The 23,594-nt window shown below is 43.9% G+C and overlaps 1 protein-coding gene across 2 annotated transcripts in view; it reads right to left on the bottom strand.

Annotated features, from left to right (window-relative positions):
* ZNF292 (zinc finger protein 292) overlaps positions 1-9,208 on the bottom strand; it is a 76,876-nt gene extending 67,668 nt beyond the window's left edge. Inside the window, exon 1 of one of the 2 annotated variants that reach the window (XM_081094010.1) lies at positions 9,017-9,208. In XM_081094010.1, the coding sequence (XP_080950136.1) occupies positions 9,017-9,184 (168 nt within the window). In that variant the 5' untranslated portion in view covers positions 9,185-9,208. The remainder of the gene's footprint in view (positions 1-9,016) is intronic. The other variant, XM_081094011.1, reaches the window with a different exon arrangement.
* Between the last annotated feature and the right edge of the window lie 14,386 nt (positions 9,209-23,594).

Raw genomic sequence — 23,594 nt, 5'->3', positions numbered from 1 at the left:
TCTCATCGATGTTTCTAACTCTCTATCTGTCTCCCTTCCTCTCTGTAAAAAATCAATAAAATATATTTAAAAAAAAAAAAAGAATAGTTAATATGGTACTAAGGTCTAGCAAAAATCGTATTTCCTCAGTAAAGCGTTCTGATACCCCAACCTGAAGTGCTACTATCTACTTTGAATTCATTGAAATTACCATACAGAAAGTTAAATTATTCCTCTAAATCAGGCGTGGGGAACCTTGGGCCATTTGGATATTTATATCATCATTCGTGGATCAGACAAAACTATCAACTTAAAAATTAGCCTGCTATATTTGGTCAAACATTTAATTAACTCACCCCTAATGCTTTGGCAGGGCCAGACCAAATGATTTCAAGTGCCTTATAGGGCCAGACTTTCCCCACCCCTGCTCTAAATATTCACCAATAATTAACTAATTAATTAGACACTATAAGCATAGGCTGGAATTATACAATGTAAAACAGAAAGCTATAGATTTTACATGGGTGGCTATGGAATGACCTCAAAGATACTATTTTGGGGTGAAAAACAAAATACAGTGTATAGTACGTCCTCATCTTTAATTTTTTAAAATATATTTTTATTGATTTCAGAGAGGAAGGGAGTAGGTTAAAGAGAGAAAAACATCAATGACGAGAGAATCATTGATCGTCTGCCTCCTGCACGATCAGGGATAGAGCCAGCAACCTGGGCATATGCCCTGACCAAGAATCAAACTGTGACCTTCTGGTTCATAGGTCGACGCTCAACCACTGAGTGACCATAGCTGGACTTTATATTTTTTTTAAAAGAAGAGCAAACTATTTCTGGAAATATGCATACAAAACTATTAGGTGATTATCTTTGTGGAAGGTGACTGGAGGTCTAGTGTGGGAAGGAGATTAAGTTTTTGTTGTACAGCCTTTCTTGGTGTTTCAATTTTTAAAAGTCATTTCAATGTACTACATTTTAAAAATAGAGAAAAGAAAATAAAGCAAGTTTATTAGTTAATGGTACACAACCTTTTGGCATGTCTTCAACTATCACCTTGAAGTGATATTTAAATCTTCCCTCATTGTTTTATATACCACTAGCTTCTCCTGTACCTTTTATCCCCTGCTAACATCTAAACCAGTGGTTCTCAACCTTCCTAATGCCGCGACCCTTTAATACAGTTCCTCATGTTGTGGTGACCCCCAATTTCATTGTTATAAATTGAACATAATTAAAGCATAGTGATTAATCACAAAAACAATATGTAATTATATATGTGTTTTCCGATGGTCTTAGGTGACTCCTGTGAAAGGGTCATTCAACCCCCAAAGGGGTCGCGACCCACAGGTCGAGAACCGCTGATCTAAACCTAGTCCTTGCATTAAATGCTTTTTAAAAGTACAGAATTAAATTATATCAAAAGGTCAAATATCTGTATCAATTAGGACAATAATATGCTACCCTCTTTAATCTAGTAAAAGTGAAATGTTTTAGTAATTGCTTATAATTCCTGCTAAGGAAGTAGAAATTTTCTTGACCTTGCAAGCTCAGTGTGAATTTAAATATGGTTGAAGAGCGTTTACCTGGACCTGTCTAGATTAACTTCATTTCTTAATAAAACTATATTATCTTAACATGAAAAGATAATAGTGATTAAAAATAAACCTCAATAAATTTTTTCAATCTGTTCACTGTTTCTCAAAAGGGCACTGTGGGTATTTAGGGAGAGGGATAAATTTCAATGAAGTGGAACTGTCCTGTTCACTTCAGAAAATTTAGCATCCACGACCCCCAGTCACTGCAATGACCAAACAACTGACCCCACATATTTGAAAATGCCCTCAAAGAAAGAAATACAGAGGGAAAAGTACTATGCCCAGTTGAGAAGCACTGCTTATACAAACTAAACGATAAAAAGTTTAGGGATACACACACACACACACACACACACATTTCCACAACTGCAATTCAACCTCTTAAAACAATGATTAGCCACCAGAAGATAAAACGACCAGTAAAAGTCATAACTCATGTATTAATCAACCAGTCACCCAGCCCAGTATATAATACTATCAACAAACATCATACCTCTCCAAAACATCCTTCTTTGACTAATACAATGGCTGAACTTTTCAAAGGAATATTTATTTTAAAATCATTTCGGAACAATTCTTCTGTTGGAATGCTGTTTAAATTTCCCCCAAAAATAACCTTCCATCCGCTGTACTGCACTCATTTCAGAAATAAAAGACACTGCCCTAGCTGGTTTGGCTCAGTGGATAGAGCGTAGGCCTGTGGACTAAAGGGTCCCAGGTTCGATTCTGGCCAAGGGCACATGCCCTGGTTGCAGGCTTGTTCCCCCCAGTAGGGGGCATGCAGGAGGCAGCCAATCAATAATTCTCTCTTATCATTGATGTTTCTCTCTCTTTTCCTCTCTGAAATCAATAAAAAAATATATATTAAAAATGAAAGAAATAAAAGATATAAATCACAGTTTACTATCATTATTTGTCTACTTTGCTCCAGAGAGTGTAGGCTCCTTGAAGCCAGGGACACCATGATCATGCTTGCCGGGCCCATAGTGTAGGTATTCAATAACAACGAGTGGGTGAGTGAATACTGGCCCAGTCTAATACAATAAATAGTTGAAGAAGTTCCAACTACAATCAATTTTTAAATATAGTAATGATCCTGAAACAAGTTAAGAAATTACTTTAAGAAAACTAATGTCAATTACATTATCCAGTTTAAAATTAGCTTGTAAAGATATAAGGAATTTAAGGATTTTTGATTGCCACTTCAAATATGCCCATCCTCTACCACCTTCCCCTCCTCCCAATTGAGCTTTAAGCAAATCTATAATAATAAAAGCATAATATGCTAATTAGGCAGGACAGCTGAACGAGGCTGAGGCAAGCCACTGCAGCTGCAAGGGCCAAGCCCCTTGCACGAATTTTGTGCATTGGGCCTCTAGTCTATAATAATAAAAGTATAATATGCTAATTAGACCGAACATCCTTCCAGACGAAGCCGTGGTGGTGGGAGCCAAGACAGAGGCAGCAGAGGCCCCCAGATGCCACCGCAGTGGGGGCCGAGCCCCTTGCATGAATTTCGTGCATCAGGCCTCTAGTGTTGATATAAATAAATGGGACATGCTTTTAGGAAGCAACCCAATATAAAGATCAAAATAATAATAACAGAAAAATGTAATATCTTTCATTGCCTTTTTATTTTTCAAAATTCAAGAAATGTTATCCTGCCTCATTCAAAAAGAAAGAAAATTGCCCTAGCCAGTATAGCTCAATGGATAGAGCATCAACCCTCAGATTGAAGGGTCCTGGATTCGATTCTGATTAAGGGCACATACCTTGGGTGTAGGCTCAATCCCCAACTGGGGCACATGCATGTTTATGTTTCTCTGTCTCCCCACTCCCTTCTATTCTCTCTAAAATTAATAAAAATATCCTCCGGTAAGGATTAACCAAAAAAGAAAAGAAAAAAAAAATCAATAAATTAGAAAGTGTAAACAACTTCTATTTTTGTAGGTTTCACTTTATTCGCCAGAAATTTGCCTTTTGCTGAGGTAAAAATTCAGAATGTAAACTAATTTATCCTTTATAATAAAAGGGTAATATGCAAATTGACCCTAACAGCAGAACGACTGGGAATGACTGGTCACTATGACACATTGACCACCAGTGGGCAGACGCTCAATGCAAGAGTTGCCCCCTGGTGGTCAGTGTGCTCCCACAGGGGGAGCTCTGCTCAGCCACAAGCCAGGCTGATGGCTGCCAGTACAGCGGTGTTGGTGGGAGCCTCTCCCGCCTCCTCAGCAGTGCTAAGGATGTCTGACTGCAGCTTAGGCCTGCTCCTCGCTGGCAAGTGGACATCCCCCTAGGGCTCCCGGGCTGCCAGAGGGATGTCTGACTGCCAGCTTAGGCCCAATCTCCCAGGGAGCGGGCCTAAGCCAGCAGGTGGTCATTCCCCGAGGGGTCCCAGACTGCAAGAGGGCACAGGCCGGGCTAAGGGACTCTTCCTCCCCCCCCCCCCCCCCGCACAGTGCACAAATTTTTGTGCACCGGGCCTCTAGTTTCCAAATAAATGCAACAAATGATTACACAAGCACTAAACATCAACACTTATAGTCTATTAACTTTAAAGCCCACTAATTCTGACATTCATTCATCTTTGCCTTCTTGAAGTACTGTGAGTATTTCAGTTTTACAGCAAAATATTAGGTAGAAAAACATTAAATGATAATCTTAAGGTTAGGAACAAAGATAATTTCTAGCTCTGCTTTAAGATTGCTTCAATAGCCAAAACCAGTTTGGCTCGGTGGATAGAGCGTCGTCGGCTTGCGGACTGAAAGGTCCCAGGTTCAATTCCGGTCAGGGGCATGTACCTGGGTTGCAGGCACCTCCCCAGTGGGAGATGTGCAGGAGGCAGCTGATCGATGTTTCTCTCTCATTGATGTTTCTAACTCTCTATCTCTCTCCCTTCCTCTCTGTAAAAAATCAATAAAATATATTTTTTTAAAAAAAGATTGCTTCAATAAATTCTATAATTGTTAACCACTGTTTTGCTCAACTCATATCAAAAGGTTAGCCCTAACCCATTTGGCTCAGTGGATAGAGCATCAGCCTGGGGACTGAAGGGTCTGGGCATATGCCTGGGTTCTGGGAGCAGTCCCCAGTAAGGGATGTGCAGGAGGCAGCTGATCAATGATTCTCTCTCATCATTGATGTTTCTATCTCTCCCTCTCCTTTCCTCTCTGAAATCAATAAAAATATATTTAAATAATAATGGCCAGGATCCAATTTTAAAGAAGAGAAACTGCAAGTTACTTTCACTTGACAAGATCACTAACAAATAGGTTACTTAAAAAAAAAAATTACAGAAAATGTTCTAGAGGGGATCAAACATCAGATAAACTCTGTACCTATTCAAATAATGGAGATCACACTTTCAAATACATTTAAATTACTGTTGGATTTTAGTGCATGAAATCTTTCATTATTTTTTGAAATCCACAAACACAGCATTTGTTTGATTACTATTTCATATAGCACTGGTCAATAAAAACAATTTATGTGTTGTAAGACTAATAACTTAAAACTAACACAGGAAATTACTTTCTGACTGATAAAAAAAATATTTTATCCATTTAAAATGTTTTAGAAGTGATAACTTTATGATGTTGCACACCCTCAAAAAAGTCCAACTTGCATGAAATTCCATTTTCCCAGAATTATTAACCCTACTTATAAATATTGCTGGCCAAGAGCATTTACAATAATTATGCCTGGCCAGTGTGATTCAGTGGTGGAAGTCACAGTTCCATTCCCAGCTGGGGTACATGCCTGGGTTGCAGGCGCCACTCCCCAGTGTGGGGCGTGCAGGAGGCAGCCGATCAATGGTTCTCTCTCATCACTGATATTTGTGTCCCTTTCTCTCTCCCTTCCTCTCTGAGATCAATAAAATATATATATATGTGTGTGTGTGTGTGTGTGTGTGTGTGTATATATATATATACATATACATATATACATATATATCTATACTAATAAAAGAGAAACATGGTAATTGGCGTACGACCGCTACCCTTCCCATTGGCTAATCAGCGAGATATGCAAATTAACTGCCAGCCAAGATGGCAGCCGGCAGCCAGGCAGCTGATGCGAACAGGGAGGCTTGCTTGCTTCAGTGACGGAGGACTCCAACGTTCCCCACCTGACTAGCCGGCCTCTCAGCTGCAATTCTAAGTAACTATGTTGAAAATGTAGAAGCTAAACAAAACCCCAGAAACCTGCTTTACTCAGCAGGCTTCAGCCAGCCGAACCGCAACATTGTATCAAATACAGACAGTAAACAAAGGCCAGAAACCTGTTTTCAGCAGCCGAGGCCTCAGAGCTAAAGCTGGCTCAGAATAAAAAAAGAAAAAAGAAAAGAAAAAAAGGAGTGGTTGGGAGCTTCAGTCACCCGTCAGCAAATGGCCCTCAGCCCCTCAGCCAGACTGGCCAGGCACCCCAGTGGGGACTCCCACCCTGATCCAGGACACCCTTCAGGGCAAACCAGCCAGCCCCCACCCATGCACCAGGCCTCTATTCTATACAGTAAAAGGGTAATATGCCTCCCGGCACCGGCACCGGCACCGGCATCAGCGGAGCTGCGAGGCCTCCTGGCACCAGGATCAGCGTGACAGGGGGCAGCACCCAAACCCCCTGATCGCCCTGCGGCTTTGTGTGTGACAGGGGGCAGCGCCCCAACCCCCGCCCTCCCCACAGGCCCTGCTCTGTGTGTGACGGGGTAGAGCCATAACCTCCTCATCGGCCCTGCCCTGAGTGTGACAGTGGCGGCGCCCCAACCCCCATGATAGGCCCTGCTCTGTGCATGACAGGGGGCAGCGCCCCAACCCCCTGATCCGCCCTGCTGTGTGTGACAGGGGGTGGTGCCCCAACTCCCCTATTGGCCCTATTCTGTGCATGACAGGGGGGAGCTCCTCAACCCCCTGATGGGCCCTGCTCTCTTCGTGACAGAGGGTGGCACCGCAACCTCCCCATCGACCCTGCCTTGAGTGTGACAGGGGGCGGTGCCCCAACCCCCCAGTCGGCCGTACCCTGAGCATGACTGAGGGTGGCATCGCAACCTCCCAATCCGCCCTGCTCTGTGCATGACAGGGGGCGGTGCCCCAACCCCCCAGTCGGCCCTACCCTGAGCATGACTGAGGGTGGCATCGCAACCTCCCAATCCGCCCTGCTCTGTGCATGACAGGGGGCGGCGGCCCAACTCCCCAATCGGCCCTGCTCTGAGCCCGACCAGGGGCTGCACCTAGGGATTGGGCCTGCCCTCTGCCACCCGGGAGCAGGCCTAAGCCAGCAGGTCGTTATCTCCCGAGGGGTCCCAGACTGAGAGAGGGCACAGGCAGGGCTGAGGGACCCCCCCCCCCCGAGTGCACAAATTTTTGTGCACCGGGCCTCTAGTATATATATATAAAAATATAAAAAAGAGTATTTACAATTAGCCTTAAACCCATCAGGACACTGTCACCTGAAAAAAATGTCTTTCAGCAAAGTGAGACTTTAATACTTTTCACTGATTAAAAAGCTGACCTAACTTATAAATGAAAGACTACCTTTTTTGGGCATCTTACTGAAGTGTATTTTTATATCTAAAGTAAGTCTTTATATCTGAAAGACCAATTAAGAATGAGTGGGTACTACCAGGTTAGTGAAATTTGCAAATTCCAACAATTCTTTCAAACTAGGAATCAAAAGAATGACAGAATCTCTAATTTTGCCATAGGTATTCACCAGACTTATGTTATCTTAGAGAGCTTTCACAAGACCTTTACATCCTCTTAGAAAATCACGACTTGATCTCACAAATTTTTTTAAAATATATTTTTATTAATTTCAGAGAGGAAGGAAGAGGGGGAGAGAGAGACATCAATGATGAGAGAGAATCATTGATTGGCTGCACCTGAGGATCGAGCCTGCAACCTGGGCATGTGCCCTTGACCAGAATCGAAGCTGGGACCCTTTATTCCGCAGGTCGACGCTCTATCCACTGAGCCAAACCGCCTAGGACTGATCGCACAAATTTTAAGATAATTAACAACCACCAAATAATTAGTGGCAATAATGTACATACAGCAATGGAGAATTTTTGGGGGGTATGGTATAAAGTATCCCTGATCTTATAAGTGATAAAGGAAAGATTTCAGAACTTAGAGGCTAGGAATTGAGTGAAAATGTAATCTATTCTGACATGGTAAAAGGGTCATTGTCCCACCTTGAATTCAGTATCTTTCCAAAACAACTTCTCCATGATACATTCACAACCAACTCTAAACGTGACCTGGACAAACCGTCTTTTTCCCCCTCAAGAGGACAATCCAACGAAAATCTTCACCACAGCCAGCAGCAAGCAGCTCCTTGAAATTTCAGACATAACTGGAGGTTTTGAAATCAAGTCCAAATGTAGACACCCGCCCCCCCCAAACCTCCGATTTCTATCAAAGCGTTAACAATATTCTAAATCCTGGCTAGAGCGCAATTACTGGAAAGCAGTGTCCTTATGCAAGAGAAGGGAAGGTCTGAAACTGACAAGCGCACAGGTCCGCGGAACCTCAATCCTCTCGGTTTCACCAGGAGGCCAAAGAGGAAAGGCTCCAAGAAATGGGGGGGAGGGGTAGGTGTGTGTGTCGGGGGGGGGGGGGGGGGGGCAGAGGCCACTGCACTCCTACAAGGGTGAAAGCAAAAGAGAAGCGACGCTGGACAAGCGGCCGCAGGGGACCTTCGAGCTTAGGATGCACAGACAGAGTCGGCGCCTCTCGACCGAAAAAAGCCCCCTCTCCCAGGGAAGCGGCGCCCCGAGCCAGCAAAGGCAGAAGGGGACGAGCCGCGCGCCCCCACCCCGCGCTCTGGCCCAGCCAGAAGGGGTCGGCAGGGACCGCTGCTCCGACCATCAACAAAGGCCCCTTCAGTCCCGAGGCGCAACTCGAACAACAAAGGCCCGCAGACGGCGAGGACGGGGCCGGGGCGGGACGGATGAAAGCAGGGGAGCACAGGCATCAACCCCGAGGGGGCGGAGGCCCGGCGGAGCGGAGGAGACGCGCGGTGGCGGGGGGCGCGGTAATCCCCGGGCACAATGAGAGGAGGTGGGAGAAGGCGGCCGGGCCTCCAGTCGCCCCTTCCCGTCTCCCGGCGGCCGAGAGGGCTCCCTTCCTCGCCGTCTGCATCCCCTCGGCCTCGCGGACCGCGCAGCCCGAGTCGGGGAAAGGGAAGGGGCGGGGGGATTTTCCGCCCCGACCACAACTCCCTTCCCCCAGCCGGGAGCTGCCGACAGCCGCCGCCGCCACGGCAGCCACACAAAGGCACCCTCCTCGTTCTCCCCGCTGCCGCCGGGCGGCGGCTCCGGCGACGCCCGGGCAGGGGCGACCACCACTCGGCCCCTCGGCGCGCGCGCGCCCGCCCTCTTCCCCTTCCAGCGGGGGAAAGGGGGAGGGGACCGCCGGCGCGCTCACCTGGCACAGCTGCTGACAGTACTCCGTGGCCGCCTCCACGGCCGGCGCCCGGCTCTCCCGCAGCTCCCGCTCCAGCTCCTGGAGCCGCTCGCCCAGGCGCTGCAGCTCCGCGACGCAGCCGCCGCCGCCGCGACTCAGCCTCTCCTGCTCGGCCTCCTCGTCCGCCATCTTCACACCCCGCTCCGTCGCGTACGCACCTGGGTCACGTGATAACACAATGCCACGTTCGGCGGGGTCACGTGCCGGGCGCGCTCGCCCGCCCGCCGCCGAGCACGTACAAAGGGCCGGGTGGGGAGGACGGCGGCGCGGGGAGGGTGGTGCGAGGGGGCCGGGGGGTGAAGGGAAGCGGGGAGGAGGAGGGCGAGGTGGGGCGGTGCGGGGGAGCCGCGGTTTACTTTCCCCCGGCGGGAAGCGGGCGGCCGCGGCCGAAAGGGGCGGGCCGGTTCTGGCGCTTTCTCTGTCACGTGGGCGCCCGGACCCGGGGAAAATCCTGGGGAGGGGCCGCCCTGGGGCGTCCGGGTCCCGGCTCGGCTCTCCCATCCCCGGAGGCTTCCACGGACGCGCGCCCGGGTTCCCCGCGAGGACGGTGTAGGGGAGCTCTGAGCGGGCTGGACCAGGGGCAGCCTTTGCGGGGGGCCTGGGGACAGGCCCGGGGCAGGAAGGAGGCGGAAGGTAAAACCTACCCCTGGACCACAAGCGGGAGAGCCAGAGCGGGACTGCGAGCTGTCAAAAGTGACTTCTCACCGGGCTCGGGAGGTGGGATCGAGTGTCCGAGGCGCCCGCTCTCGCTCCACTCTCCTCTCCAGCTCCGGGGCCGCCTCTCCCCCAGGAAAAACAATCTCTGGGAGGCGGAGGCGACAGAGAAAAATGACCACTGGACCAGGACAGAATGAAGTTCAAATCCTCATCGGGAGGACGGAGCAAATTCGTGAAAAGCATAGCTGGAAAGATTTCAGACGATGCAAGTGTGGACGCTGTAGCCAGATCATTTTTAAGCCACCAAAGTATTTCTAGACTAAGCGGTAGCTAACTGCTCTGTGTCACTGTGATTTAAGATTCTCCTACACACTACAGAAACCGCCATCACTAAAAACACGCTGTATATGAAAGTACCTAAAAAGAAAGTAGGTCAAGGGGGGAAGACATCAATAAGGACTCCATTAAAAGTCACAACAAGGAGGAGAAATTGATGCTAAAAGAACGTGGTTATCGAGAGTTATAAATTCAACAGCACATTTTTCTGACTGCAAAAAGAGATAGCATTCGGATTCATATTTTACTTACAGTCTGGAAAGAATGAATACTTGGCACTTGAACAAAAAGTACAAAAATTCAAGTGGTTAACTCTAAAGTTCAGAATAAAAAATATTTTGTTAGCAGAAAATAAGACAAGAGGCTTATCTTTCTTACAACTGAATGGTCTACAGAAATTCAGAAAAACAATGGTATTGATGAGGCAACTAGTATTTTCACTCTCATATTCCAAGTGTATTTTTCTAGTACGAGCATTTAAAATAAAAAGAATTCCTATTGTGTGCAGCATCCTCCTCCAAGAGATTTCTAGCATTATTAGGAAGTGTTCCAATAGTATGTTGTCCAGGATGAATGTTTTGTAATGCATCAGTGGCGGTGATGTTTTTGAAGTGCCTTTATGTAAGGTGAGGGGGCACAACTGAACCCTTTTGAAGAACAGTATCAGCTAAAATATTAGTATAGGATGTGTGCTGATACATGTTAACAAGACAGGTTCTTCACATGTTTACCCATGGAAGAAGCTGGGAAGTACCTTCAAAGACTAAGGTACAAGTTATAAAGTATCACTGAGAACTGAAAAAGCAACAATTAAGGTAGCTAGTGGATTTTAATATTTGCAGCTCACTTTCCCAAGGTAAGTATTTTAGATATCCAAATCAGGTTTTTCCAATTTATGTTATGATGCCAGTGAAAATATAAAAAGTGAGAATATGGGGTTAGCCAAATGTACCAGTAAGTCCAAGGACAGATAAGATATCAAAGGTAGGCAAAGTACATTTTCCCTTCAAGCATAATGGCTTATGCACCTAGTTTATAGAAAGAGAGAAAAGAAAGGAAAATATATCCAAATGTTAATTTTTTTAAAATTGCCTGAGAATGTAGGTCATTCCCACCTCCCGCTCATGATAGTCCTAAAACCTAGGAGGTTTGATTAGCAAATTGTTTCTGAGCACTATTACTGTCTTACAAATGCCAAATACAAGTCCTTCACTTGTATTTGGTATATTTAAGGCCTATCTTCCCGTTCCTTCATTCCTCTGTTTCAGAGTGTAGAAATTTAATGACTAAGAGTGAGTTGTGTAATTAATTAATAATGATTTATTGAGTACTTACGTGTAGGCATTACTTGGTGGGAAAATCAAAGGTGAGTAAAAACTATCCCTTCCTTAAGGAAATGTACAGTTTTGTGGAAGAGTGACCTGCAATGGTAATATATGCAATATAAGTGTTGTATTATGAAAATGCATAGAGTCAACGCAGAACATCAAAGTAGTCTAAGGTGCTAACTAGAATGTCCACCAAATCTCTATAGACGTGCAGGTTTTTAGTTAAATGGTAAGGATTGGATATACTGTCCCTTGACAGATCAACTTTGCCTCCGAGATCTCAAAAATATTCTTATTCATAGAGAAGGTGTATCAACAAGTACACGTGACTTATTGCACCTAAGTCCCAAGCTGCCACTTAAGGGGAATCATTATATATGTACTTACTGAGACGGTCCTGGGGGATTTCGGAGGCCCATTCCATTGAGAAAACAAGAATGAACTCCGGGGCCAAGAGACTCCGCGTCTCGGAGAAACTCTGTGCTGGTGCCCATTTTGGACACATTGCGATTGCTACAGGCGAGATAGAGCCATACTGGACCTTCGCTCTAAAGAGAGTTGATTTCAGAGGAAACTCTGGGAGAGAGAAACAAACCTTCACTCCACCCCCACGAGCAGTAAAGCTGGGCAGACCCAGAGGGGACAAATGTGTCTGCCTGCAGGCCGCGCGCGCCTCCTTGCTTCACGAGTTCCCTGCGCTGCACAGACCCTTACCGCACCGCTGCACATTTTTTCCCTGGAAATCTCGAAATAGCAGCGCCTAGACTCACAGGCAGGAACGTAGCTGATTTGTGCCTGCAAGCAGAGCCAGGGGATCGCGTCAGGGATGCAACCAGAGCTGCGTTTGCAGAGGACGGATCGCTCAGGACTAAGGCCCAGCGGGTCCTTCCGAGCCCCGGTCCAGAGAAACCCCGCAGCCCGGCCGGGGCCCTGCGCGCGGGGAGACAGCGCGAGGCCAGGAGGTGGCGGAGAGCGCGCCGCGCCCTGGATCTGCCGTTTATCTTGCCCCTGCTCTCTCCCTGGGTGGGCCCTGGCGACCGAGAAGGTCCGCAGGACTGGAACCAGGCTAAAAGCTGGCTCCGCTCTGCTCCGCCGACCCTGCGTGCGGATCCCCGCTTGCCCGAGGCCAGACTGGGCTCCGGGCCGCGGTTCGGCGCGCGCTGGCCCAGCAGCCGCGTGGGTGCTCGGAGTCGTTTGTCCCGGGCCGCCGGCGCTCAGCAGCCTCAACCTCGGCATCTGCAGCCGCGGCTTTTCCACCGGAGCTGCAAGTCAAGCCCGCAGAGCGGCTGTGGTTCCGGGCCCCGGTGCAGCGGTTGCCCGGGGCGTCCAGGCCGAAAGATGCTGGAGCCTCTCCAGGGCGCGGTGGGGCGCGGGGCCTCGGAAACCAACCCCGGGGCGTGCTGGAGTCTGTCCCGCGGAGGTCGCGAGTCGGGGCGCGGGCGCTGCTGCCGGGCTCGCAGACTCAATCTGCTCCCTTGCAAAGGGCCGAGCGTCCGGCCCCATACTGGCCGCCTCCTAGATCCCAGAAGTGAGGGCTGGAGTCTGTCCTGGGCTCTGTCCAGTGGAAAGTCCTCCTCCGAGTCTGGAAAGCAGTGCTATGCTCACTGACAGAGAACAGGAACGCGGGTTAAAGACCTAGTGGAATCGGTTAAAAATGCCACACGTGTCCCAGGAACACATTTTCCTGGCGAGGAACGGCGAAGTGGAAACAAAATGTGGAAAACATGAGACAGGTGCTATACCACAGAATTGAAATGATTCCAAAGGCACCGGAAACATTGGACCCACATTTAAGAGGATTAATTTCAGTCCTTGAGTTCTTCCCAGAAAGATAACTCATACAGTTAAATGAACAGGTAATTAAATGAGGAGGGATATTTGTATTGCCTATTTGGATATTCTGTTTTCTTACCATCTGAGGAAAAGCCAGTGCAAATGAGAAAGTAATAACCTTTTATTATCATTTTTAATCCACAATAGAGGATTTGTTTTGATTGATTGAGAGAGAGAGAGAGAGAGAGAGAGAGAGAGAGAGAGAGAAACATCAGTGGGTTGTCTCCTGACCTCACCCCAACCGAGCACCAAACCTGCACCCTAGGTATGTGCTCTTACCAGAATAGAATCCCCAGCCTTTTGATGTACCAGACCAGGGATCCAACCAACTGAGCCACCTGGCCAGGGCAAGAATAATAACATTTTTAAAATGCTTTTAATAGAGCCCTAGGCCCTCAAACGTTTAAATTAACCGAGGTGAAAATATTTGAGAAATGAAGCAAAATAAAACCTCGTAACAAAATATTTGAGTTGATTCACAGCATCTCTCCAAAGAAGCAAAGAAATAAATATAAAAAGTGCCTTTCTTTATTTATATTTCTAAGTTTTAATCACTGTATCTCATTGGAAATCCATCAGAAAATAGCACGTTTGTGGTGGAGAGTGTCCCACGCCCTTGAACTGCTGTTTATCTTCACACTTAAAGACATCAGCTTCTTAGGAGTTTTGCTGATTTCAGTGATTCCTACAGACATATAGCAATAATAATGATAACAATTTAATAATATCATTTTGAGTACTTAGTATTATATTCGTATACTGGAGCAGGATCAGTCCCACCAAAAACTTACCCTCTATCATACCTTTACAAAAATGTTCTTACTAATAGACTGCCCAACCTATGAGGGAAGGCAGGGAGGGAGGTGGGGGGGAGGGGGTAAGAGATCAACCAAAAGACTTGTATGCATGCATATGATCATAACCAATGGACACAGACAGTAAGGGGGTGAGGGCATGTGCTAGGGGGTGGGGGCAGCCAAGGAGAGGTCAATGGGGGGGGGGGGAAGGAGACTTATGTAATACTTTAAACAATAAAGAATTTTTTAAAAAAATGTTCTTACTCACTATTCCTCTCCTCACAGCCTCATCCTCTCAAGTTCCTCTCTAACCAGAGCTCCTCTGTGAAGACTTCCTTTGTTTAGGTGGAGTGAAATCAGGATATAATATCTGTCAGCAGAGTAAATTTGGCTGACTTGTTTTGTTTTCCTTCGTACCCCTTCCCATACAGAAGTAACCACTCTGTAAAACTCTGGTATGTTTGAGTTAGTACTTCCTGAATTTTGATTTGGAATCTGTCCTCATGCCTTTTATCATAGTCTATAGATAAGCCTCACTCACAAACATGTAAGCCCTTTGAGGGTAGAGACGGTGTCATATCTAGCCTCCCTTCTCTAATCCCCTTTGGCACACTGCAAGGTAATAAGTAGTCAGGAAGTGCCCGTTGAACTAAATTCAATTTCGTTTATCTTTGGCAGTCATACATATGTATTTATACCTATCCTCATTATCTAAAATATCCCAGACTTATCCAGGGAGATCAGATGTTCTCCAAACTATAGGAGCTTATTTATAACTATCTTTTAAATAATTCAAGGATCTATGTTTTATTAATGCAATTTTCTATGATAAGAAGTTATAATAGCATTAGAGGCCCAGTGCACAAATTCATGCACGGGTGGGGTCCTTCGGCCTGGCTGGCAATGGGGGGCCGATTTGGGCCCTCTCACCCAGTCCTGATCATGGCCAATCAGGGCCAGCCAGCCAGGGGGAAGGATGGCAGGAGGTTGGCTGGCCCCGGGAGGTTGGCTGTGGGAGCGCACTGGCCACCAGAGGGCAGCTTCTGCATTGAGCGTCTGCCCCCTGGTAGTAGGTGCACATCATAGTGACTGGTCATTCGGTCGCTTAGGCTTTTATATATAGAGATAATCAAAAGAAGACAAGAGATATGCTCAGTTGTTTCACTGTAACAGATGAACTGCAAAAATGTGGACTCTAGCTTTCTTTCCTTTTCACAAACTTAACCTGTGCTTTAGGCCTAATTCAACTTTGTCTTTGCTCTTACATTGTGTGACAATATTGATTTTTAAAATCATCTTCCCAAGAGATTCTAAATCTCCAAGCCAATTGTTTTCTTAACATGACTGAATAATTTCTCAATTTCTTCACCATAGTATTTAGTGCACTGCTTCATATGGGTCCTACTACCTTCCTAGGAATCTAAGGAGACAATAAATATAAGATTATCTCTGACTCCAGGTAGGACTTATTCTTCAGGATCTGAGTTATCTTAGAGAAGAACCTCTCAAACCTTAGCTCACTTAGACAATCTGACTAAAAAGCAGAATCTCAGCCCACACTTCTAGAAAGTCTGATTCCGTAGGCTGGGTCCCAGAAATCTGCATTTCTAACCATCCCTTCAGGGTGCTTCAGATCATACTGCTCTGGACCTGTAGTTGTCTAATTCTGCTTTCCCTTCCCTTTCTTCAACTCAGGGCCCTTGCACCATTTTTGTAACAAATTCCCCCATTCTGGCTTCACCCACCAGTGGGCACAGGCCACTTTTTTAAAAAGTTATAGCCAGCTCTTCATAATTTGTTTGAATCACTCTGATTATCCAAAGCTTTTGTTTTGTGAATCATTTGAATCTTAAGCCCCTAGTTCAATGTTCGGCACATAGTAGGTGGTTTCTCAGTAGATGTGCATTTTCAACCCCTTATTCATGCCTTCTCTAGCAATGCTCCTTGTTAAGTAGAACTTGATTACTTCTTAACAGCCCTCTCAGGAAGTGTGTGCCGGAACAAGTGGAAGATACTTCAAAACCTTTCCTGCATTTATCTGCCTTATTAAAATGCATTTTTATATGCGTAAGGGTAAGTGGAGCAGAAAGAAACACTTAATTTAAATTTCAATCTGTGAACTCCATGGTTCCAACAGTTCCTGTCATTGTTAATGGGTATCATTAATTTTTAAATTATAAATATAATTCATGTTTGGGGAAATTTTTCAAGAAGTAAGGAAAGACATGAAGTAAAATTTAAAAATACTCTATTCCTAATCTCTAGTCCCACCCTGTCACTAGACTCAGAGTTTATTTATTCTTAAGAAATTTTTCTTATATGTATATATATAGGCATTTGTAAGTTACCACTCCACTTTCTTAAACAAATTGATTCATACCACTCATCTGGGTGGTGTTCCACTTTGCTCTTTTCCCTTAATAATTTTTAGAAATTTGCCATATCAGCATTATTTCTAATAGCCACATGGTATTCCACAGTATAAATGCGACAAATTAATTATTTATTTAACAGATATACAATTGGGTTATTTCCTTTTTTTCCACTCTAAAAATACTACAGTGCCCAGCTAGCATGGCTCAGTGGTTGAGCATCGAATGAAGAGGTCACAGTTTGATTCCTGGTCAGGAATATTAAGATGGAGCTAGTGGCCCTGACTGGTGTGGTTCAGTTGGACTGAAAGGTTGCCGGTTCAATTCCTGGTCAGGACACATAACACATGCTCAGGTAGGGGGCAGGCAGGAGACAGCTGATCGATCTTCCTTCCTTTCTCTCTCTCTCTCTCTCTCTCTCTCTCTCTCTCTCTCTCCTCTCCTCTCCTCTCTTCTCTCTCTCTCTCTCCCCCCTCTCTTCTCTCTCTCTCTCCTCTCTTCTCTCTCTCTCTCTCCCCTCTCTTCTCTCTCTCTCTCTCTCTCTCTCTCTCTCTCTCTCTCTCTCTCTCTCCCCCTTCCTTGATATATATATCAAGGATATATATATAATCGAGCTAATGTTTATTTCTTATTTAATATTTCTGCCAATAGAATTAGTGATGAAAGGTAAATGTTCTAAGAAGTTATTTGGGGTGTGAAATACTCAGTGAAGCAAGGAGGCAACTTCCTTTACCTTTGTTTCAGGATACCAAGACTCACTCTGGCATTTCAGTGCCACTGTTAGGTTTCCTTCTTTGGTGCTCTGCCCTATTTCAAGTGTAGAAAGTAACAAAGCACTTAAAAACACCCAACGGTCTGCCGCTTTGCTGCATCATTTAGAAAGCAAGACTCATTTCTCACCACGCACTCTCTGGCACAACACAGCAGGGAGTAAAGCTGAAAGAGGAAACTATGAGAAATGTATGTTTTCTTTCTGCTTGGGTTTCCTGTCAAATGCATAAGACCAGGACTTCAAAACGAACCAAATATGCTTCAGATGAACTTGCAAGATTAAAGTCAAAGCATTATTTTTTAACTTCCAAATGATCAGTGTGTGTTGGTCCTCGCAGAATTATTAGAAATTGCTCTGTACATATTTGTTTGCGATCATAAGGCTGTAACTATGAAAACTAGTTTTATGACAAATTCAATCTTTTGGAGTATTTTGCATTTTTCATACACTTGTGCTCTTTATATGGGAAGAAAAGACTTTATTACTTCCCTGTATAAGTTTTTTGCATGAAGAATTTTCACAGTTATTCCAGATACTTTTCCCTCAAAGCATAGTGAAAGTAAAGCCCCTTAGCTGGCCAGTGTGGCTCAGAGGTTGTGTGTTGACCTATGAACCAGGGGATCATGGTTTGATTCCCAGTCAGGGCACATGCCCCGGTTGTGGGCTCAATCCCAGTAGGGGGCATGCAGGAGGCAGCAATCAATGATTCTCTCTCATCATTGATGATTCTATCTCTCCCTCTCCCTTCCTCTCTCTGAAATCTATGAAAGCATATAAAAAAGAAAGTAAAGCACCTTGTTCTGAGAAAGAGGACATCAGGACTTGTGCCTTGCAGTGTGTAGTGCAGAATGCCCAGAAAATCTGCAGTGATGACCTTTATGAATGGAAGCCCAAGGTCCTCACCTTTGATCTCAAAAAGCCATTTTCTGTACAATTATTTTGGAAAAGAACTTCCTTGTGACACCTTTCCACTGTTTAGTTTCTATTTAGGAGGCATATCTTCTAAGATTCTTAAGACCTGAACATCTGTCTTAGTTGCTCAAGATGTTTAGTGATTAATTATTTTCTTTGTTTTTGCCTCCAGTGATATAGCATGGTTCTGTTACACTGAATCTTTGATCTCACTAAAAACTCCTTCAGGCTGCTAAATGTTTGGGTTTTTTTTTTAAGTTTCTGCCATCAACCTCATTATATCCTCTCCTTTGGCAATCTCCTCCATTTTATGGCTTTAATTTTTATTTTTATGAACGTGACTCTCAAATCAATATCTGCAGTCTGAACTTTTCTCTGAGCTTCAGCTTCACACGGCCACCTGCATGCTGGACAGCTCCACTGGATGTTTTGCTGGCATCTCAATCCCAAATAAATTCATCCAACTCCCCTCCCACCCTTGCTCTCACCCGGAGTTAAGCTTCCTCTTGCTTTCCTATTTCTGTACAGGGCATTGATGTCCTTCCAAGTTTCAGATTCCAAACATGGAGTTCAGCTTTGAGTCTTGCTTTCCGTTTCCTTTGTTTTTGCCTCCAGTGATATAATGTGGTTACATCAGCTAAGGCAGACTTACCAAAGAAGTCTTTGTATCACGTTTCCATTCCCAACACTGTCCCCCAGTGGTTCTCATAAATCTCTTTCTCTCTCTTTTTTTAAAATATATTTTTATTGATTTCAGAGGGGAAGGGAGAGGAAGAGAGAGATAGAAACATTAATGATGAGATTCATTGATTAGTTGCCTCCTACATGCCTCACACTGGGGATTGAGCCTGTAACCTGGGCATGTGCCCTGACCGGGAATCGAGCCTGTGACCTCCTGGTTCATAGGTTGACGCTCAATCACTGAGCCATGCTGGCCAGGTTTTTTAACTTGACTGCTTACCTCTGCATCTTCTATTTTGTGCTAAGGATTTCCAGCTAGAATGTCCTTCTCAAGGACAATTCTGACTTTAAGGCAACTCAGTCTGGAAGAGTTGAACCCCTCAGATCTGAAGTGAGCTGTGTAGGGGATTGGTTAAGCCATTTTATTTTTTACTCCCTATTTTCTTATCTGTATTGTGGAGAATAATTCCTATATGTTAGTGTTGCAATTGAATGAAAATATGCATATAACATGCTTATCACTGGCACTTAATTAGCACTCAATAGATGTTAACAGTTATTATTGTCATGTGAATTTACCTCTCAAAACTGTCAGTGGTGCCATAATGCCCAACCAATGGTGCAGCTCTAACCTACCTCTCTAGAGTTCCACTTACTACTGACTCTCACAAACTTTTTTTTGCAGTCATGCATACCAAACTGTTCTCTATTCACAGTTTATTTATCATATGGTGTTTTCCTCTTCTTTTAAGACCAGTCGTATTGGTTTAGGGCCCACCCTTCATCTTAACTCAATTACATATGCAAAGACCCTATTCTAAATAAGGTCATTTGCACAGGTACCAGGGTTAGAACTTCAACATCTTTTTAAGGGACAACCCATGACAGATTATGACCTATAACGATCTTTTAAAATTCAAATATACTTTAGCACAAAAATGAATCTGTGAGGATATAATCAATCACATGCAATATTAGAGTGCTATGCTAGTCAGGATAATGTCCCATGTGCCCTATAGATATCTATGTCCTCATCCCCAGAACCTGTGAATATGTTAGGTTATCTGACAAGGGAGAACTAGGGTTGCAGACAGAATTACAGTTGCTAATCTGACTTTAACATAAGGTGCTCACTCTCCGAGCAGGCCCAACGTCATCACAATGTCCTTTAAATGTGGAAGATTGATGCAGAAGAGGAGGTCGGAATGATCTGATGTGAGAAAGACCTGAGCAGCCATTGCTGGCTTTGCAGATGAAAGGAGGCTACCAGCCAAGAATGCAGCAACCTCTAGAAACTGGAAAAGGCAAGAAAACAGACTCTCTCCTGAGCCCCCAGAAGAAAGGCAGCCCTGTCAAAACCTTGATTTCAGACCCACTTAGGGACTTCTGACCTCCAGGACTGTAAGTTAACAAATTCGCATTATTCTAAGTCACTCAGTTTGTGATCATTTAAAACAGCAGTCATAAGAACCTAATGCAAATGTGAATATTATAAAAAAAAGAAAAAGAAAAGGAAGATAGTCAGTAAACTGGTTAATTTTAGTATAATTGGGAACGACAACTTAAAACTTTAAAATAGACATATTTAAGGTAGGCATTTGGAAAAAACAACAGTAATCTGGCTCATATACGAGTGTATCAGAATAAATTGCTAATGTGTTACTACTGTAGGTAAAGGATGCTACATTAAGTGGACAAGATTCTTGATGCAGAGAATGTTAACACATTTGTTCAGTAGCATATACTGAGAAGCCAAGAAGGACTTTCAATCACACTATTTGTGCTTTGTTTTCTTTTACCAAAATAAAACTTATGAAGATGATGTGTGTGCCCATTAGAGGGTGTTGCATTCAATCAACATAGCTGGATTTAGAATTTCAATTTCACTAGCAGTATCAGAAAGTTCACCTGTAAGCAGCTCCCTCTGGGAAGATTGCTTTCCTGTGTAATCTAATTTCCATAGTTACATAGAAGGAGAACCTGGCCCCTCAAAAACGAGGTATTGATCTAAGAATCTACCTTATTCTTATTCATAAAAGCTGCTTTTGGTTGAAAGGATTTAAGATTCTGAAAAATCATCCTATTCTAAAGCATGGAGTGTAGCTTGCTACTCTCATTTTGCTTCTAATATTTTACAGATTCCTGTAGATTCAAGTTGTATAGTATTCCCCAAAATAAGACTATCCATAGAGAAGTCAAGAAGTCTCTGGCTCGGACAAGAGGCCCTGACTGTTCATAAACTGCAAATTTTAAATTGGCTGTATTGCCTTTTGATTTGTTGGTCCTTTTCAATAAAATATCTCTGATTCTAATTTATAAACAAAAAGCAGGAAAAGGGGGAAAGGATAACCCTCTGAGAGCTTTTAGGAGAGTTCAAATGACTACAGAAGGATTTATGAACCCAGAGTTGTTATGGTTGGTATTATAAAAGTCCCAATTTCTTGCAGAAATTTATTTCCAATTGTTAAACTTTATTCTGTGCAAAGTGTTTATCTTTTCCTTTATTATCAAAACATTCCCTGAGAAGTTTCCTCTATATCCTTATATACATGCATATACTTGCAGCATTGCCATTTCAGACAATACCAAGTTTAATTTAGTAAGGGTAATGTGCAAAAATAATTGCTGCAAGTTCCTTTAAGTCTAGGGAGAGTGCTTCTAGAATTGTTAATGCTGGCCATCCTATCTAATAAAAGGCTAATATGTAAATTGACTGAACAGCGGAATGACCAGTTGCTATGACGTGCACTGACCATTAGGGGGCAGACGCTCAATGCAGGAGCTGCCCCTGGTGTTCAGTGAGCTCCTGCAGGGGGAGCATTGCTCAGTCAGAAGTCCTGAGCCGGGCTCATGGCTGGTGAGCGCAGTTGTGGTGGCGGGAGCCTCTCCCACCTCTGTGGCAGTGCTAAGGATGTCTGACTGCTGGCTTAGGCCTGCTCCACATGGACATCCCCCAAGGGCTCCTGGACTGCGAGAGGGTGCAGGTCAGGCTGAGGGACCTTCCCCCACCCCCGAGTGCATGAATTTCATGCACTGGGCCTCTAGTGTTAGTATATTCTATAATAATAAAAATGTAATATGATAATTAGACCAGATGTCCTCTGGACAACCTTCTGGATGAAGCCGTGGCAGCGGGGGCCAATGCAGAAGCCCCTGGCCGCTGCAGTGGGCAGGGGCCAAGGCAGAAGCGGCTGCCGCCGTGGCAGAGGTTGAGCCCTTTGCATGAATTTTGTGCATCAGGTCTCTAGTTCTTTAATAAACACTCACCCATAAAACTCCTCCTGGCAAGTGGGAGAAACCTGCAGCTCCAAGGAAGTAGTGTAGGTTGGACTATGATGGGCTGTGATAAAGGCAGAGGTGCCCATATTAAGGGGCATTAGACAAAGAAACTGATGTATGAAAAGTGTGAGGTCCTGGCATAGCAGCTCATTTCTATCATCTCTGTATATTCTATACCTGGAGTTGCCTGGTTTCCATTACCAGGACCTCTAATTGCTGGCTAGATTCTTTTGATCTGTGGGCTCATCTATGGGCATATTTTCAACTTTCCTTATTTTTAACGACATAGTTTTCCTCCTAGTCCCTATTTTAATTAGTGTCATATTCTAATTTAGGTACTACAATCACTTTAATGATTTGACCTTTAAATTTGTAGCTTGTCTCATTTTAGTTTCTTGACTTGGGGCCAGGTAGTATAATCAGATAACCAAAGGAAACTTCATGTTTCAAGTAGCTTTTCCTAAAGATATTAGTTTAGTTTTACCTTCCTGGAAAGCAAACTTTCTATCTCCAACCCTTTTTCTAAGTGAAGGTTTTCTATGTAAAAACTGCACAAAATCAAAGTAGTCTAAAAATAGTCTGCTGTTCTATAATGCCAGAGGCAGAGCAAGTATGGAAAAAAGGGGGTTCCACATTTTCACATCCCAGCTAGATGCAGGAAATAATTTTTTTGAATTATATTTCCTTAAATCTTTTGCCAATCAGTCTCTAGAACTGCCTTATTTTTCTCAGTAAAACAAACCAGAGCCTGTAAAAGAGGCTGCATAAAATATAACAGCAAAGATGAACTCAAACTCAGCTTTAGTAAGTGCTGTGTTAGGTCCTTTGGGTTTTTGATTGATGATAAACCTATGTATATGACTTGTTAAATGTCTATTGATTTCAGTCTCATGGTAAAAATCGTTGCTTAGTGGAAAAACAATAGCTGTGAAATATAATATTCATTTTCTAAAAAAGATTAATGGGAATATAATGAATGTAACAAATTCCTTTTGTAACATAGTTGGTTAGAAGTAATAAGAATGTAGAAAATACTGAGAGAAGAATGTAATATAAATACTTCTTAATAAAAAGCCTATACATATCTTCACAGCTATATATATCTTCCTATAGCTCTTTGTTTATAAATAATTTTCACTCACACAAACATTTACACTATTTACAATTAATTCATAATATTATGGTAAGTGAAAATTTGGCAAGAAAATAATAACTTCCTCCTTGATAACTCCCTTGAGGTCAACGACTTAACAAATACATTATTTTTTAGGGATGTGTAGCCTCCATTTTTTTTTAAACACCAAGATAAAAGCTCTTTACACAGCTATTCTCTTACTTGATTAGGAACAAAATGTCACTTTTGCTAAAAGCAAATCACTACTTTTCACACCCATCAAATGATCAAAATTTCATTTTACAGATAAAAATTGTTAATGAATTTTCATAGAAAAAAGTTGTTGCTAGAGATAAGAATTGGGGAAACCTTAAGGAATCTGAGACAAACTTAATTTTATGATTCATTTAAAAATAATTATTTAAACTTATTACTAAATCTTTTTTTTGTAATATAGC

The sequence above is a fragment of the Myotis nattereri genome (assembly GCF_964212035.1).
Source record: "Myotis nattereri genome assembly, chromosome: 6".
NCBI lineage: Eukaryota > Metazoa > Chordata > Mammalia > Chiroptera > Vespertilionidae > Myotis > Myotis nattereri.
This window is presented reverse-complemented; position numbering and strand designations above follow the sequence as displayed.